A 20,393-nucleotide genomic window follows, 5' to 3' on the forward strand; every position below is an offset into this window, starting at 1 on the left:
AGTTCGGTGTTAATCAACATTGATAAGATGGCCCAAATGGCCTCCCCCTCCTGCATCATAGATATTTTCTAAGGGGCGGCACGGTGGCGTAGTGGTTAGCACTGCTGCCTTATGGTGCCGAGGACCCGGGTTCGATCCCGGCCCTTGGTAACTGTCTGGGTGGAGTTTGCACATTCTCCCCGTGTCTGCGTGGGTCTCATCCCCAAAATCCCAAGATGCGCAGGGTAGGTGGATTGGCCACGCTAAATTGCCCCTTAATTGGGTAAAATAAATGAATATTTTCTGGATCGCAAGGTGGAAATGCTGGAAACTCAGCAAGTCAGGGCAGCATCTTTGGGGAGAGGAAGACCCAATGAATATTTCTAAGGCTGGGAGAAATTCTTGACTCACAAGGGAGGGGGGTCAAAGGTTAGCAGAGGTCGGTGAAATGTGGGGTTGAGGTTACAATCAGGTCAACCACGACTTCCTGAAATAGTGGAGCAGGCTTGAGGGGCCGAATGGCCTACTCCTGCGCCTAGTTCCTGTGCGTGAGATATGGTAGCTGAGTGGTAACGAGCAGGCGACATGAGTTCTGGCAATGGTGGGGTTTAAACTGAATGAATTGGAAATAAAAAAGTTATTCACTACAAAAACTACTGGACTGTGACAAACAAATCTACCTGATTCACAAATACCCCTTAAGAGAGGAAACCTATTGGGCAGGATTCTCCGCGCCATGAGCCCAGTTCTCCAATGCAGCACACCCCCGCCGACAGCCAGCTGGCCAACGGGAGTCCCGTTGTGGGCAGTCCCCACACTGTTGGGAAATGGACGTGGGTGCGCTGCCGGTGAAGCAGAGGATCCCGCCAGCAGAGAACCCGCAGATTGTTCTTAACTGGTGCTCCCCATATGTGACTCGGCTCTGAAGTCTGAAATGGCCCAGGACGTCTCTTGGTTGTCAAAAACAGTGGCTCGCTATGCGACCTTCTATCGGGCAGTTAGGTACGGCAAATAAATGCTGGCCTTGATGTGGGTTCGAATCCCACTGCGGCAGCAGGTGGGATTTGAATTCAATGAATGGAATCTGAATTTGGAAGTCTCCCAGCAATGCTGACAATGAAAAACCCACCTGGGAAGGAAATCTGCCAGCCTTGCCTTGTCTGGCCTACACGCGAGACCAAATCCGCGGAAATGTGGGTGACTCTTAACTGCCCCAAAGCCGCAACTCAGTCAGAGACATGTTGACATAGACTAGAGCAGACACTGCCATGAACATAGCTTAGATCTTATCCTTCCAATTACCATCCCCCCCCCCCCCCCCCACTACAATTACTTTTGTTCTTCCAGTTTTGGAAAGGAAACAAAATGATCTGCCCCACCAGTGTTGTCACAACCTGAAGTTACTCATCAATCAAGAGCTTTGAATTTGTGAATTGGATTATGTCCATCGCCTGACGGGTCACTTCACCTCCCCTCCCTTTTCCAGAGAAAAAAAACATCCTCGGGTTGAGTAACAGCTTTGTTCTCTGATTCTTATGTTTGAATCGCACAGACATGACAGCGCAGAAAATGGCCATTGAGCTCAAAGTGGTACAATTCAGTGTTTGCGCTGCTCACGGACCCTCTGCATCTAGCCGATCTGGATATCCTTCTGTTCCTCTCTCCGCCTTGTACTTTTCCAGCTTTCTCTAAACTACGTCTATGCTATTCACCCCGATTGTATTCTGCAGCAGCTGGTTCCACATCGTTTATTTGACAAACATTTTATTGAGGCATTTATGGTTTTATAACAACAAAAGATACAAATAGAAATGTAAATATAATTCAGTACGTAACAGCCATAACCTGCCAACATAGCTCATACACACAATTCTCAAATCCCTCCATCTCCTCTCGCTGGGCCCACCTAAACTAAACTAAACTATCTCCTCCTATCATTCCCTAATACCCTTTATTGTATCTGCTGGCAGTTTAGTTTCCCCGAAGAAGTCGATAAACGGCTGCCATCTCCCAACGAACCCTTTAATTTGTGAATTGTAAAGGTGTAATGAGGCCTTGGTGCCCTGTGATTGTTTATATATTTGGCACGTTACTGTTTAAACATGTTACTTGGCTCTTAAACGGTCGTATTGTATCGAGGCCTTGTGCCCCGCGACTGTTGTGTTGCGTTACGAGATTGTGTTTGTTACTTTGAAATGTGTTCAGGCCTTTTGTGCCTTGTAATTGTCTTCTGCAATTGTTCAGATTGTGATCACAATAAAACATATCCGACGACCCCCCCCCCCCCCCCCCCCCCCCCCCCCCCCCCACCACCACCACCCGGACTCCCGGCTCTTCCGACATTCCAAAGATCTCCACCTCTGGACTCGGCGCCACCCTCGTTTTCAGTACCGTGGACAGGACATCGGCAAATTCCTGCCAGAATCCCCTAAGCCTCGGGCATGCCCGAATCATGCGGACATGATTTGCGGGCCCTCCTGCACACCTCACACACCTGTCCTCCTGCACACCTCACACACCTGTCCTCCTGCACACCTCACACACCTGTCCTCCTGCACACCTCACACACCTGTCCTCCTGCACACCTCACACACCTGTCCTCCTGCACACCTCACACACCTGTCCTCCTGCACACCTCACACACCTGTCCTCCTGCACACCTCACACACCTGTCCCCCACCCCAAAAAACCCGCTCATCCGAGCCACCGTCATGTGTACCCGGTGAACCACCTTGGATTGTATCAGGCTGAGCCAGGCACATGGTGAGGACGTGTTCTGTTTCCACATCCTAATCACTCATTGGCCAGAAGTTTGTCCAGAACACCTTGTTGCATCTATTACAGCACTGTAGCATAGTGGTTAGCACAATTGCTTCACAGCTCCAGGGTGCCAGGTTCGATTCCCGGCTTGGGTCACTGTCTGTGCGGAGTCTGCACGTTCTCCCCGTGAGACGTGCAGGTTAGGTGGATGGGCCGTGATAAATTGCCCTTTAGTGTCCAAAATTGCCTTTAGTGTTGGGGGGGGGTTATGGGGATAGGGTGGAGGTGTGGTGTCGGGTAGGGTGCTCTGTCCAAGAGCCGGTGCAGACTCGATGGGCCGAATGGCCTCCTTCTGCACTGTAAATTCTATAATTCTATCTTATATTTATGAGTCCTAATTTTGTCTTGTCCCAAAACTGAAAATACCTTCCCCAGATTGTAACGTAATCAGAATTACACAGGCTCTTGAAGACCTTAATTAGGTGTGCCCTCAGCCCACATCCATGGAAATGTGGGTGGCTCTTAACTGCCCTTAAGCAGCACGCCAATCGCAGACACTGACATTAACATAGACCAGACCAGGTACTGCCATGAACATAGCTTAGATCACATCCAGTTACCATCCCTGTCACAACAACTTAGTGTTATTCTTCCAATTTTGGTGTGGAAACTAAATTATCTGCCCTGTTAGAGTTGTCACAATCTGAAGCTACTAATCCTATCAAAAGATCCCCCCCCCCCCGACATCCCCCCCCCCCCCCCCCCCCCCCCCCCCCCCCCCCCCCCCCCCACGTCCCGTCCCTTCTTCTCATTTTTCTTTTAGATAACTGAGATCCAGACTGTTTAATTTTGCCTGTGAAGGGATGACCTTTCAATTTTGGAAGTTTATTGTCCGTCGTTTTTGCCCGTCCTCCGGCACCTCACAACATAACTTCATAAGATACAGGAGTAGAATGAGGCCATTTGGCACATCGAGACTGCTCTACCATTTTATCATGTCTGATATGTTCCTCATCTGCTCCCTACAATGTTACAGACCAAGAGCTGGATTGCAAAATCAGCCAGAGCATCTCCTCCCTAGAACAGATGACCGAGGAGCGGGAGTCGACAATTTAGCCTCCCGAGCCTGACACCCTCAATGTGATCATGGCTGATCCCATCCTGGCCTCAACTGCACCATCCTGCACATTCTCCATAACCCTTCAACCCATTACCAATTAATAATCTGTCTAACTCCCCCTTAAATTTACTCACTGTCCCAGCATCCACTGCACTCTGGGGTAGCGAATTCCACAGATTCACAACCCTTCGGGAGAGGTAGTTTCTCCTTAAACCTGTTTTAAATTTGCTCCCTCTTATCCTAAGGCCTCATTTTAGAATGCCCCACAAGAGGAAGCATCCTCTCCACGTCTACTTTATCCAGACCTTTTAGCAACTTGTACACCTCAATTTGATCTCCCCTCATTCTTCTAAACTTGAGAGAGTACCGTCCTAAACTGTTCAATCTCACCTCGTGCGACAACCCCCTCATCTCTGGAATCAATCTAGTGAACTGCCTCCAATGCCACTACATCGTTCCTCAAATAATGGGACCAAAACTGTGCAAATGGTGAGCAGATTTGCACGCATTCCTCCGTGTGAGATCCAACCAAGGTTCTCTACAAGTTTGACATATCTTGTTTCCCATTTTATCCCTCCAGAAATGAACCCCACTGTTGGGGCAGCACGGTAGCATTGTGGATAGCACAATCGCTTCACAGCTCCAGGGCCCCAGGTTCGATTCCGGCTTGGGTCACTGTCTGTGCGGAGTCTGCACATCCTCCCCGTGTGTGCGTGGGTTTCCTCCGGGTGCTCCGGTTTCCTCCCACAGTCCAAAGATGTGCAGGGTAGGTGGATTGGCCATGATAAATTGCCCTTAGTGTCCAAAATTGCCCTTAGTGTTGGGTGGGGTTACTGGGTTATGGGGATAGGGTGGAGTTGTTGACCTTGGGTAGGGTGCTCTTTCCAAGAGCCGGTGCAGACTCGATGGGCTGAATGGCCTCCTTCTGCACTGTTGATTCTATGTTTTGTTTGCGATTTTAAAAAATGTTCTTATTAACCAGCGTTGCTTTTAGTTAATTGACTTGTCTGTACCCCTGAATCCATCTGTTCCTGTGCCTCATTTAGAATTGTATTTTCTAACGAGTATGTGGCCTCCTTATTCTTCCTGCCAAAGAATCGGGGGAGACACGGATGAAGTTGTAGCATTGCTGGGCTAGAAATCTAGAGGCACAGGGGATATGATTCCCCCCAGAGGGGATATGGATTCAAATCCCAAAAACAGCAGCTGGTGAATTTGAATTTGTTCAATAAAATCTGAGATTGAAATCTGATATCAGTAACCATGACCTTGATTGTCGATCATTGATTGCCATGTATAAACTCATCTGGGTTCACTAATGTCCTTTAGGGAAGGAAATCTGCCGTCCTTACCCGGCCTGGCCTACATGTGACTCCAGACCCACAGCAGTGTGGTTGGCTCTTCGCTGCCCCCTGAAATGCCCTCGCAAGCCACTCGGTTCAATAGTAGTCAGGGATGGGACACACGTATCACATGAAAGATTTTTTTTTAAAAAGCTCCCACTTATCGAAATTTGCCAATCACACACACATTCTGTAAGTTTATTCTTGACCTCCTTATTTCTTACTCCAGCTTTTCACTTGCAATTTCTGAAATTGTACTTCGAATTCACGAGTCTAATTGTTTATGTGAATAGTGAACGACAATGGTTCGCACTTTCCTGGTAGATCGTCACATACTACCTTCCGCAGTCTCACCAACCCTCTTAACCACTACTCTTTATTTTCTGTCTTGTAACTAGCCTGTTATCCATGCTGCTACTTGTCCCCTTATTCCATATGTTCCTTAAACATCAGTCTACCCTGCAGTACCTTTTATTGAAGGTCAATCAAAAATACAAATATGTAACATGTACTGCGTTACCCTTTTTGTTATCTGGTGGAAGAATTCAATATGTTTTGTCAAGCTTGCCCGACCCTTTCAGAGAGTCTTTATTATACTTCCAATTATAGTCATAAAGGTTTGCAACATGGAAACAGGCCCTTCGGCCCAACTTGTTCATGCTGCCCAGTTTTTAATCACTAAGCTAGTCCCAATTGCCCGCATTTGGCCCATATCCCTCTCTACCCATATAACAGTCCAAATGATTTCTAAAAGACAAAATTGTACCCGCCTCTACTACTGTCTCCGGCAGCTCGTACCAGACTCTCTGTGTGAAAAAAATGCCCCTCTGGTACCTTTTGTATCTTTCCCAGAAGTTTTTCCATTACATCTGAGTAAATACATAGAAGATAGGAGCTGGAGAAGGCCTTTTGGCCCTTCGAGCCTGCTCCGCCATTCATCACGATCATGGCTGATCATCCATCTCAATACCCTAATCCTGCTTTCTCCCCACAGCCTTTGATCCCATTCGCCCCAAGTATATCTAGCTGCCTCTTGAATATATTTAATGTTTTAGCACCAACTGCGTCCTGTGTTAATGAATTCCACGGGATCACCACTCTTTGGGTGAAGAAATGTCTCCTCATCTCTGTCCAAGATGGTTTACCCTGAATCCTCAGACTGTGACCCCTGGTTCTGGACACACCCACCATTGGGAACATCTACATAGAACATAGTACATACAGTGCAGAAAGAGGCCATTTGGCCCATCGAGTCTGAACCAACCCATTTAAGCCCCCACTTCCACCCTATCCTCGTAACCCAATAACCCATCCTAACCTTTTTGGTCACGTCAGGGCAATTTATCACGGCCAGTCCACCTAACCTGCACGTCTTTGGACTATGGGAGGAAACCGGAGCACCCGGAGGAAACCCACGCAGACACGGGGAGAAAGTGCAGACTCCGCACAGACAGTGACCCAGCAGGGTATCGAACCTGAGACCCTGGCGTTGTGAAGCCGCAGTGCTATCTACTTGTGCTACCGTGCTGCCTGTGAACCATGGGTGAACCATCTATCGTGTCTCGACCTGTTGGAATTTTATAAGTCTCTATGAGGTCCCCCTTCATTCTTCGGAACTCCAGCGAGAACAATCCTAACCTAGTCAATCTCTCCTCATATGACAGTCCCGCCAACAGTCTGGTAAGGATTCCATTATACATCCTGACACAATCCGCAGATATTTTCAAATGCTTGTCCTGTATGCCTGTAAAGAGTGACACGTGAGCGCTGAAATGGCCAATCAAAGCATTTCAGTTTGACTGTATCCAATAAGTTTCACTCCAGGTATGTAACCCCTCCAATTGTTGTATTTCAGGAATACGCAAAGAACAGCAAAGATGACCTTTTATGATGGCATCTACCCCTTCTATCCAACAGCTAGAGCACCAGTGGTGTTCAATACCATCCTAATTGTGGTCATCATTATATTTCTAGTCTTCCTCACCGCCTTTCTGATCATACTCATTGGCATTCGAGGAGCAGAAGTAAGTAGCTGTTTTATTTGGGGCACAAAATGCGCCCAAGAATGATTCTGAGAGACCCAATTGATTGAAAGGATTTTGGTTGATTCTCATCTTCGGAGCAGAGAGGGTTAACGGAGGTTTGTTCAAAATTATGAAGGGCTTTAATCAAATCAGTAAGTGTTTCCTCTGACAGTGAGTTTGGTTGTCTGGAGGACACAGATTTAAAATAATTGATGATTAACCACCGTGCTACCACGGGGAAACACGGTAGCACAGTGGTTAGCACCGTGGCTTCACAGCTCCAGGGTCCCAGGTTCGATTCCCGGCTTGGGTCACTGTCTGTGCGGAGTCTGCACGTTCTCCCCGTGTCCGCGTGGGTTTCCTCCAGGTGCTCCGCTTTCCTCCCACAATCCAAGGTTGTGGATTGGTCATGGTAAATTGTCCCTTAGTGTCCAAAAAGATTAGGTAGGGTTACTGAGTTACGGGATGGGGTGGGCTTAAGTGGGGTGCTCTTCCCAGGGGCCGGTGCAGACTTGATGGGCCGAATGGCCTCTTTCTGCACTGTAAATTCTATGATTCTATGAAAAGAACTTGGAGGGATGGGGAGGAGAATTCTTTTTAACCCCCGAAACTCATGATGTGGAATGCGCTGCCGTTCAAGGCAGTGGTAAGAGATTCAATAGTAGAGTTGGGGGATGGAATGGAAGAAGGTCTATGGTGTGAGGTGCTGTGAAGGGTAAATGCCTCAACCTCATGGGCCAGGTTGGGGCTGATACAGCTGAAGGTTGTGTATAGGGCGCGCCTCATGATAGGGAGGAAGAGCCAGCTCTTTGAGAGGGCGGAGGATGTCTGAGCGGTGTGGGAGGGGCCCCGCAAACAGAAACCAAATGGTAGGATGGAGCATGAAGGAAGAAATAATTGGAGCTTGTCAGGACGGTACGGTGATAATCACGGGAGACTTTAATTTCCACAAAGGATTGGAAAAGTCAAATGGGAAATGGTAGCCTAGGTGAGGAGTTCATTGAATGTTTCCGGGAAAGTCTCTTAGAGCGACATGTTCTGGAGCCAATCAGAGAGCAGGCTATACTCGATGTGGTATTGTGAAACGGGTTGGGAGCGATTAATGTCCTCAGCGTGATGATACTCCGAGGTAACGGCAACCACAATATGATTGAATTTACATTCGGTTTGAGGGAGAGAGGAGTGAGTCTGAGACTGTGGAAACATAAGTAAGGGCAATCATGCAGACATGAAAGCTGAGCTGGCTAAAATGAATTGGCAATGAGTTGTTTAAACCGTTCACAATGGGTGCAGCAGAATTATAGAGCTTAGATCTAATCTGCTGGTTCTGGAATCACTTAGCTCTGTTTATCGCTTGCTGCCTCTGCTGTTTGGCAAGTTAGTAGCCCTGTGCTGCAGGTTGACACCTAATTTTTCAGCCTGGTCCTGCTTCCTGGCACGCCCTCCTGCACTCTTCGTTGAACCAGGGTTGATCCCGTGGCTTGGTAGTAATGATAGAGTCGGGGGGGATATGCCAGGCCGTGAGGTTACAGATTATCACTGAGTAATATTCTGCTGCTGTTGCCCAGTCTTGAGTTGCAGGATCTGTTAATCTATTTTAGTTAGCATGGTGGTAATGCCAAACAGCACATGATGGAGGGTATCCTCAATGTGAAGACAGAACTTCATCTCCACAGGAATGGGTGTTGGTCACGCTTACGGTTACCGTCATTGCTATGTGGCAAATCAGTTTCTGGTTGATTGTTAACCCTTCAGGAAGTTGATATGGGGCCTCACGGTAGCATGGTGGTTAGCATCAATGCTTCACAGCTCCAGGGTCCCAGGTTCGATTCCCGGCTGGGTCACTGTCTGTGTGGAGTCTGCACGTCCTCCCCGTGTGCGCGTGGGTTTCCTCCGGGTGCTCCGGTTTCCTCCCACAGTCCAAAGATGTGCGGGTTAGGTGGATTGGCCATGCTAAATTGCCCGTAGTGTAAGGTTAATGGGGGGATTGTTGGGTTACGGGTATCCGGGTTACGTGGGTTTAAGTGGGGTGATCATTGTTCGGCACAACATCGAGGGCCGAAGGGCCTGTTCTGTGCTGTACTGTTCTATGTTCTATATAGATATAGAGAAATACAGCACAGAACAGGCCCTTCGGCCCACGATGTTGTGCCGAACTTTTGTCCTAGGTTATCTCAGTCACAGTACAGGAGTTCCTCAGGGTAGTGTCCTCGACCCAACCACCTTCAGCTGCTTCATCAATCATCACCGCTCCAACATAAGGTTAATCATAGAATTTTGGACACTAAGGGCAATTTATCATGGCCAATCCACCCAACCTGCACATCTTTGGACAGGTTGTGGGATTCAGCGAGGGTAATGCTTTGAATGTCAGGGGGAGATGGTTAGCCTCTCGTTTGTTGGGGATCGTTATTGGCTGAAACTTGCGTGGCGCGGATGTTACTTGTCACTTATCGACCCAAGCCTGAATTTTGACCAGGTCTCCCTGCATATGGACAAGGGCTGCTTCAGTATCTGGGGGGGCCATGACTGGTGCTGAATATTGTACAGTCATCAGCGAACATCCCCACTTCTGACCTTATGTTGGAGCGGTGATGATTGATGAAGCAGCTGAAGGTGGTTGGGTCGAGGACACTACCCTGAGGAACTCCTGTACTGTGAATGAGATAATCAACCTCCAATCACTGCAACAACTGGAAGTGGCACATTCCCCCAGAACATAGATCGGTGCATGAGCTACCTCTGAGTATTGTATTAAATGAATACATATAATCTGTTAACCTTTTTCTTAAGTGTCAATCAAAGGGAATTTACAGCTACAATAGCAACAATAGCATTATTATCTGCAAGGTGTGACTCCAACCAGTGGAGTGTTTTTCCCTGATTCCCATTGACTCCAGTTTAGCTAGGGCTTCTTGATGCCACACAGTAAAATGCCTTGATGTCGAGGGCAGTCACACACCTTGGCCGGATTCTCCCCTATCCGGCGGGCCGGGGGGTCCCGGCGTGTTGGAGTGGCGTGAACCACTCTGGCGCCGGACCGCCCCAAAGGTGCGGAAGTCTCCGTACCTTTAGGGGCCAAGCCTTCACATTGAGGGGCTAGGCCCGCGCCAGAGTGGTTCCCACTCCGCCGGCTGGCGCGAACGGCCTTGGCTCCACAGCAGCCGGGGCCGAAAGGACTTCGCCGGCCGGCGTAAGTCGACGCATGCGCCGGCGCGTCAACGGCTGCTGACGTCATCCCGGTGCATGCGCAGGGGAGGGGGTCTCTTCTGCCTCCGCCGTGGTGAAGACCATGGCGAAGGCGGAAGAAAAAGAGTGCCCCCACGGCACAGGCCCGCTGGTCGAATGGTGGGCCCCGATCGCAGGCCAGGTCACCGTGGGGGCACCCCCCGGGGTCAGATCAGCCCGCGCCCCCCCCCACCAGGACCCCTGCGCCCGCCCGTGCCGCCTGCTCCCACCGGTCAGGTAGGTGGTTTAATCCAAGGCGTCGGGAGAGGCCTGTCAGTGGTGGGACTTCGGCCCATCGCGGGCCGGAGAATCGCCGCGTGGGGCCCACCGACCGCCGCAGGGGCCCCGCCGACCGACGCGGGGGGCCCCGCCGACCGACACGGGGGGCCCGCCGACCAGCGCAGCGTGATTCCCGCCCCCGCTGAATCTCGGGGGGAGGAGAATTCGGGACACAGCGGGGGTGGGATTGACGCTGGCCCCGGGTGATTCTCCGACCCAGCGGGGGGGTCGGAGAATCCCGCCCCTCACCTCTGCGGAGTTCATTTTGTTTAGTCAATGTTTGGACCAAGGCTCTAATGAGGTCAGGAGCTGGGTTGCTCTGGCTGCTGTACAATAAGCTTATGATACAATAATTACAATAAGATGTAATTCCTTTGATTGACATTTAAGAAATGCTAACAGATTACGCATTCATTTACTCCAGGACTCCGAAAGGTTTCACTCGGAGTTACACCCATGTTGTGCGAATGTGCCACTTCCCAATTGAACCGGTTCTGTGTTTGATCAGTGCACCTGAAATGTAAACCCGGGCTCTCCGATATTCTGACCTCCGGGATGAATATACGTGGAATTGAGAACATCCGACGCACAGAACGCAGTAGATACGACAAGTTAATACCGCCAATATTTCCCAGTGCAATTTCATGGGCGGCACGGTAGCACAGTGGCTAGCACTTCACAGCGCCAGGGTCCCAGGTTTGATTCCCGGCTTGGGTCACTGTCTGTGGCGGAGTCTGCACTTTCTCCCCGTGTCTGCGTGGGTTTCCCCCGGGCGCTCCGGTTTCCTCCCACAAGTCCCGAAAGACGTGCTTGTTGGGTGAATTGGACATTCTGGATTCTGCCTCCGTGTCCCCGAACAGGCGCCGGAGTGTGGCGACTAGGGGCTTTTCACAGTAACCTCATTGCAGTGTTAATGAAAGCCTGCTCGTGACAATAATAATAAAGATTATTAGATGTACTGCGATGGCCTGGGGCTGAATTTAGAGTGGTCGAAATGTTGGTGTGCCTCTGTGCTTGGAATGTCTGTTCTCTTTACTATTGGATGGTGCTGTGTGTTATAACGTGTAATCATTTTCCAGAAATTACACTGGTTTGTGAGGATCACCCTGAGTCTCTTCGTTGGCGGCGTCATTGTTGGTGAGTATTGTCAGATCAAATCTTAGTTACGGGATATGTTTCATGGAGTGCCTGCAGCTAAGCCTGCATCACTGGGCCCTCTGCTGACCTAATTTATGGCAGTAAGAGTTTGCTCCAAAGAAATAATTGACAAGTGTAATTGCACAGTGTTCACTTGGCCAGCATTGTGCTTCAGTGAGAGCAGCAACAAGCCAGAATTTAATGTTGGAAATGAAATAGGAACCGCTGTATGAGCAGCAGATCGCTAAAGGCCAGAAGATTATTGCCAGTTTACATGAAGTAGGAGGTAATTATTCTGGGGATAGAATCTTCAAAAAATAAAAGGGCTGGATGCTTGTGACATTAACACTGTTCCTTCAGGGCGGCATGGTGACGCAGTGGTTAGCACTGCTGCCTATGGAGCTGAGGACCCAGGTGCGATCCCGGCCCCGGGTCACTGTCTGTGTGGAGTTTGCACATTCTCCCCGTGTCTGCGTGGGTCTCACCCCCACAACCCAAAGATGTGCAGGGTAGGTAGATTGGCCACGCTAAATTGCCACTTAATTAGAAAAAAATAATTGGGTGCACTAAATTTAATTTAAAAAAATGCACAGTTCCTTCACCCTGTAATATTAAGGCAAATGTGGACTTAAGGTTGGGTTTCAAAGTGTTTTTTATTACCGCTGTCTTAATGGTTTTTGATCCGCAATTCATTGCCATTAAAGAACCAGCCCTCCAACTCCAATAAAAATAGCACTGATGCATTTTTCTGAAGCTGCCTGAACCCCTGGGGTCGTCACTGGTTGGTGCCTTACTGGCCGACTCTATTTATGCAGAGACAGACGTTGTTAGAGGTCCCCCGCCCCCCCTTCTCGGGGGAACTCGCATTCTGCAAGGTCCACGGGGTAGTTAATCATTCCCGCCCCGTGATCAAAATGATTATGCATGATCCCACCTTGGGCTTGCACCTGGTGTAAACCCCACACTGTTAGGCAGAGGATAACGGCTGAGACCCACTGGGTGACGTCAGCAACGTTTCGGACAATGACCCTGGACGATCGACGTGGAGCGGGGCAACGCCCTTGCTGTTCCTGGCTGAGGCGCACCTTCACACCCATGCCTGGAAAAATCTTACTAAGGCAGGTACAAAGTCTCTGGCCCATCAGCTTTTCAGCGAGGGAGCCACTCCAGTTACTGCACGTGGTGTGGTCCTGTAGCCAAACAAGAAACAATCTCGCCTAGTATCCCATCCTCATCGCCAGTTTAATAAGACCAGGAAGAGTCCACACCGAGTTTGTAGAAACAAAAACTTACTTTATTTTGCGGATATTACAGTTCCAGTAGCTCCCTACTGGGTCTTCACAGGTAGGTGCCTCACCGTCCAACTCCATTGATACATAGCCAGACATTGAATGGCAGGTATTAAACAAAATGTAGACCTGCAGGCAAGCCTGCAGATGATGTAGAAAACTGGAACAGAAGGCGCAGTATAATGGAACTAATTTCCCCGTTTGTCTACTGTATAATTCTATGATACAAGAGCAGTTTGACAACCTGAATTGAACCAAGAGTGCAACTTGTTAATTTATCTTTAATTATATGCAGGAGGAAGGTATTCATTGCAATTTTACTTGCTCCCTTGAATTGCCGTCAAGGCAAATTGCGACACTGAATTCAGCAAAGCTGCCAGCTTGTTGCTCGAGGCTCAGAATAGGGTCTGGTGACAGACTAGCGACCTTTTCCGGGAATAACTAGCTGCAGAAACAGACAAAAGTCTGCCTTAATGCATCGCTGGGTGCGGGAAGAGAACTGAATGATTGTGTGTGAGGGTGAGCGACCTAGCATTTATTATGCCCGGTCAAAAATCAAATGACTCGGCAACATAAACACAACAGCTGTTGTACAATATGGGTGCAAATAAGGCAGCCGTAATCAATTTATGATGTTAGATCAGATTGTTTGGATATAGTTAGTTGGTTGTGATTGAAAATAAGGAAAACCATCAAATCATCTCCTCACGTTGGTGAGGAGCAAGTCTAACATTTTCCTCGTCATTCTCTTGCAGCCGTGAATTTCACCAATGACTGGGAGATTGGCTACACGATAGTGAATACAACATATAAATCCTTCAGCCATGAGAATGTCAAAGCGGAAGTTGGGGTTCACGTTGGGTTCAAAGGAGTAAATATAACCCTGAGAGGTAGTGTTTCACGTTACCCGCATGATATGTTGTTGGACTTGTTCGTTAGGTCGTTACCCTCCTGGTCCGGGGTGGGCCAGAAGGACACAATGTTCCGCCATTGGGCCCTGTCTTGTGATGGCTTTGTGCCTTGCCTCATGTAAGCCCCCTGACTTCCCTGCCTCAGCCTCCATCTGAAGCAGTCATATTGCCGACATGTTTGTTGGGGTTCCGTACTGGGTCCCTAGATATTGTTGTGGAATTATTTGGCATCTCGGGACGGAGTTGATGACCCGCAACCCCAAACCCAGAGGACCATGCACTGTGTCAGTCTGCCCCCCCCCCCCCCCCCCCTCCTCCTCCCCCTCTCCTCACCTGAAACCTGCCACGGGGCCTAAATCCCACCCCCCCCCCCCTCCCCCCAGTACAGCTCGCAGCATTCCTGGGCCTCACTCACCATCACAACAAGGGCACAGCAATACGGTGAAGCTGGACTTGATGCCCAGTTGAATTCCTGCCAAGGCAAGTTGTGACATTGGGCGCAAGTCCCCTAGTGAGCGTGTTTAGCCGCGTGTTTCCCGGCAGAGCCGAGAAAATGCAGGACTATTCAATGAGAATTGTGTTGTATAAGGTGCCTGAACAGGGACTTTGTGGCCGAGGCCGCACTCCGTCCCGCTTTGTACAGTAGGGAGCACCGCTCGCCGGAACTCCCCATTGTAGCGAGAGATCGGGACGCCATTTTTAAATGCCAACCCGATCTCTGAGATCCCCGACCCCCCCCCCCCCCCCCCCCCGAATGCACTATGGCAACGCGCTATACTGGTGCCACTAGGGCAGGGTCAACCTGGTAGTGCGCCTGCCAGTGCCACCTGTGCACCTTGGCAGTGCCATACGGGCATACAGGTGACACTGCCTATGCACCCAGGTGACACCAGCAGTGCCAGGGCACCACCCTACCCAAAGGCCATACAGCTGGGAGCCTCTGGTCCCCCCTGGGAGACACCCCGTGAGTGCCGTTCTGTCTGTTCCTTGTTGAAGGGGACCAGAGCTGAATGTCGCTCGCCCTCGGTCTCTGAGGCGAGGGGGATGGATCCCAAGGCCTCGGGTACCTCCGGAATCTACACACGAGAGTGAGACTATCTGTCTCGCTCTAATACACAGATTTGGCAACGAATGACCCCCGCCCACAATTGGCAAGGTTTACATCGCACCGCCTTGCGTGGTTGCGTTGGATCTCGCGGGGCATTGCGAGCCGGGTAGATCCCGGGAGTGAGTTTTCCCAATTTTTAGCAGCCACGCGCGGTGAGCTGCTGTTCCGGTGTAGCGCGGCAGGAGGATCGCGCCCGTTGAATTCAGTAAATCTGCTGGCTTCTGGGTTGAAGCCAAGGAAAAGGGGAATGGCTATGGAAGCTGCCAGACGGACGTAAGACCCTAACTGGTTCACTAATGCTTGCCTGGAAGGGAACTAGTGTAGATGGTCAACTGTCATTTCAGGCCAACCCGTGTTGGTACTAAATACGGACTTGTTAGTCCAGCCCACTTCCCAGAAATAAATATTTGACCTTCCATTTCATCTGAGCGAATTTCCAGGAACTCCTTATCTGCCATCCCTCAATTTGAGAGGGACATCCATGGCGCAGTGGTGACACCACAATCCAGAGGCCCAGGCTGATGCTCTGGGGACGCAGGTTCTACCCCATCACCGCAGCCGGTGGAATTTCAATTCAATCAATAAAACCTGGAGTTGAGAAGCTCGTGACGGTGATGGCGACCGCGTCAGGTGTCATTTTAAAATTCCATCCGGTTCACTCAAGTCCTTTAGGGAGGGAAATCTGCCGTCCTTACCTGGTCTGGCCTACATGCAACTCCAGGTCCACAGCAATGTGGTCGACTCTTAACTGCCTCTCCAAAATGGATCAGCTGGCCGTTCCGCTCAAGGGAAATTAGGGGTGGGCAATAAATGGTGGCCTTGCCAGTGACCCCCATGCTCCGTGAACGAATAAAAGGGAAGGAAAATCATAAACGGTCAACATTTGAGCATGCAGCATGGTAGCACAGTGGTTAGCACTGTTGCTTCACAGCGCCAGGGTCCCGGGTTCGATTCCCGGCTTGGGTCTCTGTCTGTGCGGAGTCTGCACATTCTCCCCGTGTGTGCGTGGGTTTCTTCCGGGTGCTCCGGTTTCCTCCCACATGTCCTGAAAGACGTGCTTGTTAGGTGAATTGGACATTCTGAATTCTCCCTCAGTGTCCCCGAACAGGCGGCGGAATGTGGCGTCGAGGAGATTTTCACAGTAACGTCATTGCAGTGTTAATGTAAGCCTGTGTGGTAGTATGACTAGGGGTATTACGGTACCTGGGAGTGTGAGCTGCCATTGGTGCAGAGGACTCGCTGCCCATTGGCCCAGGTATGTCATGTGCCTCTCAGCCAATTGGCTGAGAGGAAGGTAGCTCCGCCTACGAGGCGGGGTATAAGAACCCGTGTTCCCCGGCAGTCAGCCATTCTTCTGTACGTCTGCTGCCGGGTCCATTTCTTGCGTATTAAAGCCTATCGTTCGGACTTTATCTACGTTTCGTGTCCATTGATTGTGCATCAGCCTGCTTGTGACACTAATAAAGATAAAGAATAAAGATTAATTCAAGTTCTAGACATATGAACAAAAATCAGGGTTCACAGCAACTAAAGCTCGTGCTCCATACCATGCACTCGATAATTAGACATCTAAAGCCATCTGTATATTATTAGCCAGTAACAACCCTCAATGAAAAGCGGGGAACATTCTAGTGCAATCAAAAGCTAATGAGCCATGTAACAATGCATCTGCAGGACTCCCCGAGAATCAACTGAATGAAATCATCAACTATAACGAAGAGTTTCTGTGGGTGTTTGGACTGAACTATGAAAGCCAGTATCACAGCGGGCTCGAGAGAGGCCTCCCAGATCCAATCCTGTACATCGCCGAGAAGTTTACTCCCAGCAGTCCGTGTGGTGTTTACTCGCAATACCGGGTCTCCGGCCAATATGCCTCAGCCACAATGTGGTAAGTTACAGAACAATTAATCTGTGCCGACCTCCAAACTCAAAACGTTTTGTTTTTCTCTGAAGGTTCCACTGTCAACAACATATTGACCAACTTGACAGTGGATTAGGAACAGGCCATGGGCCTTACTGGTTCCTGGCACAACACCCGGGGTACAGCATCCAGTTTTTGGTCTCCTTACCTAAGAAAGGGTATCATTCCATTTGAACAAGCTTGGACAAGGTTCCCGCGTCTGATCTCTGGGATGACAGGGTTAGCGTATGAGAAAAGGTTGAACAGATGGGCCCTATGCCTATTGGAGTGTAGCAGAATGAGAGCAGGTCTTATCGAAACATATACGATCCTGAGGGTTCACAAGATGGTTGCTGAGGGGATGTTTCCCCTCTTGGAGGAGCCAACAATTAAAGGGGGGGGGGGGGGGTAAAAGGTTATGGCCGCAGACAGGAAACTGGAGTTGAGGCCACAATCGGCTCGGCCATGATCTTCTCAAACGGTGGAGAAGGCACAATGGCCTAATGGCCTATTCCTGCCCCTATATCAAATGTGACGTTGATGACGCACGAACCTCATTCAATCGTAAAAGCAATTTACTGCAGATGCTAGAATCTGAAACAAAGACAGGGAATGGTGGGCTATCTCAACAGGTCTGTGGAGAGAGATCAGAGCTAACGTTTTGAGTCTGGATGACTCTTTGCCAAAGCTGCAATCAATCATCAGCTGGCTGGAATATTACACAACATTTTGCAGCTCAGAGCAAATCCATCAAGGCTGTTGAACAGGTTATTGTGTGCTGGGAGATGTTTTTGGGTAATTGCACATCGGATCGAAGAAAAGTAAGGCACAGGAACAGGCCCTTCGGCCCTCCAAGCCTGTGTCGATCATGATGCCCTAATTTAATTTTAAAAACACCTTTTCCCCTTACTCGGTCCATATCCTTCTAAGGGGTGACACGTTAGCACAGTGGTTAGCATTGTTGCTTCGCAGCGCTAGGGATCCAGGTTCGATTCCTGGCTTGGGTCGCTGTCTGTGCGGAGTCTGCATGTTCTCCCCTTGTCTGCGTGGGTTTCCTCCGGGCGCTCCGGTTTCCTCCCACCGTCCAAAGATGTGCGGGTTAGGTGGAGTGGTCACGCCAAATTGACCTGTAGTGTTGAAAGGTTAGGTGGGATTGCTGGTTTACGGGGATAGGCTGGAGGTGTGGGCTTTGGTAGGGTGCTTTTTTTTGGTAACCACGGGGAACTCTGGTCTGAATCCCCTTGACGGTGGCCTGTCCAGTTTATTGTCATGAATGGGCAACCTCAGCCCTCCAACCTTCCATTTCGGGGTCAGTGCTCCTGGCAAATGCTGTCCCTCACCCCGAGCGCCCCATCAGGGGAATCACCACTTGCTTGGGCAACTTAGGATGTGGAGCTGTACAAATGCGAGCCTTGACATTTGGCTTGCTGCTGTAGAAACAGGTGTTTTTTTCTACTGCTAAATTTGACGCCGTTTGCAGTCTTGACTCTGAAGGGACATAGGAATGGAGAAGGCCATTAGACCCTTCAGCCTGTTCTGCCAATTAATTAGGTTATGACTGATCTGTATCTCAAACCCTTTAATGGCCTGGTTCCCTGGCATTTGACACAAGTACCCAACAAAATCAGTGCTGAAAGTATCATCTGTTCCACAGCCATTTTGGCGAGAGAGTGCCAGGTTGCAGCTCCACTTTAGGTGAAGAAGTGCTTCCCGATTTCACCCCAGAATGTTAAGAGTGATAGAATCTTACAGCACAGAAAGAGGCCCTTCGGCACATCTTCTCTGCGCTGGTCATCAGGCACAGATATGGGCGGCACGGTATCACAGCGGTTAGCACTGTTGCTTCACAGCGCCAGGGCCCCGGGTTCGATTCCCGGCTTGGGTCACTGTGTGTGTGCGGAGTCTGCACGTTCTCCCCGTGTCTGCGTGGGTTTCCTCCGGGGGGCTCCGGTTTCCTCCCACAAGTCCCGAAAGACGTGCTGTTAGGTGAATTGCACATTCTGAATTCTCCCTCTGTGTACCCAAACAGGCGCCGGAGTGTGGCGACTAGGGGATTTTCACAGTAACGTCATTGCAGTAAGCCTACTTGCGACATTAATAAAGATGAATTATTATTACATATTCCAATCCCATTTTCCAACATTTGGTCCATAGCCTTGTATATGGTCGCGTTTCAAGTGTTCCTCTAAATGCTTCTTATATGTTGAATTATCCCACTCTGCCACACTTTCAGGCGGTGAGTTTGATTCCCGCTGAGTGAAAAAACTTTTCCTCAAATCCCCTCCAAATCGCTTGTCCATTACCATAAATCTATTCCCCCCACCCTTGGTTATTGACCCCTCTACTAAGGGGAAAGGTGTCTTCCTATCCACCCTATCTATATCCTGATCCCCACGAAAACTCTGCTCCCCAATCTGACTTCCCCACCAGAGAAAATAGGTTGCATCAACCTACTATTCTATATCTTCTTTCTTTTTAAAAATGCTTTGATTTGATCATTCTTCAATAATCAGGAGTGCAACCTATCTGTCTAAAGAATGAGCAAGTGGATTGATTTTCTTTTTCCTCCTGCTTACCAGGGTGGCCCTGTGCGCGTGGATGCTTTCGAATATCCTTCTGTGGTTGTTGGTCTTTCTATATGGAGGCTACATGATACTGGTAACTGGCTTATTCATGATCTTCTCGTTGATCTCATTTGGTACCACAAGACATACTCCACTCTGCGCCATCCAGTTTGACGATTCAACTTTGAAGAGTGGTCTTGGGCCATCATTTTGGCTAACCTTAGCAACGGGTAGGTACCAAGGTGCAGCCATCCTGATGGTTCAGGCTGATGGCGTTTCATCAGTAGAGTTTCAACAGTTTTTAATCAAGTGTCGAGCCAGGGAAAAGGGCGGGAAATAGATGGGGGTAAGGCAGGCATGACTAGGCTATCATTCCTACTGTGGTACCGGGCGGGCAGGGTAGCACAGTGGTTAACGCTGTTGCTTCACAGCGCCAGGGACCCGGTTTCTATTCCCGGCCCTGGGTCACTAACCGTGTGGAGTTTGCACGTTCTCCCCATGTCTGCGTGGGTCTCACCCCCACAACCCAAAGATGTGCAGGGTATGTGGATTGCCCATGCTAAATTGCCCCTTAATTGGAAAAAAGTTGGGTACTCTAAATTTATTTTAGAAAAGACATAAAGTTCAATGCCATTAGCAGAAGGTGGTTCCAAATCTTTACCACCATTTCCAGATAAAAGCGTTTCCTAACTCTATTCCGCAAAGATCTGGGTCGAGATTTTTCCTTGGTCCTGGACTCCTCCACTGAATC

The 20,393-nt window shown here is 49.5% G+C and overlaps 1 protein-coding gene across 2 annotated transcripts in view; it reads left to right on the forward strand.

Moving 5' to 3' along the window:
- The window catches only part of LOC119956882 (dual oxidase maturation factor 1-like), a 29,962-nt gene that overhangs the window by 6,852 nt on the left and 2,717 nt on the right, over positions 1-20,393 (forward strand). For both annotated transcript variants that reach the window (XM_038784427.1, XM_038784426.1), the window contains exons 2-6: positions 7,058-7,226; positions 11,813-11,870; positions 13,915-14,049; positions 16,853-17,066; positions 19,658-19,872. In XM_038784427.1, coding sequence (XP_038640355.1) covers positions 7,080-7,226; positions 11,813-11,870; positions 13,915-14,049; positions 16,853-17,066; positions 19,658-19,872 — 769 coding nt within the window. In that variant the 5' untranslated portion in view covers positions 7,058-7,079. The remainder of the gene's footprint in view (positions 1-7,057; positions 7,227-11,812; positions 11,871-13,914; positions 14,050-16,852; positions 17,067-19,657; positions 19,873-20,393) is intronic.

Source organism: Scyliorhinus canicula, chromosome 24 (assembly GCF_902713615.1).
Source record: "Scyliorhinus canicula chromosome 24, sScyCan1.1, whole genome shotgun sequence".
Classification (NCBI taxonomy): Eukaryota; Metazoa; Chordata; class Chondrichthyes; order Carcharhiniformes; family Scyliorhinidae; genus Scyliorhinus; species Scyliorhinus canicula.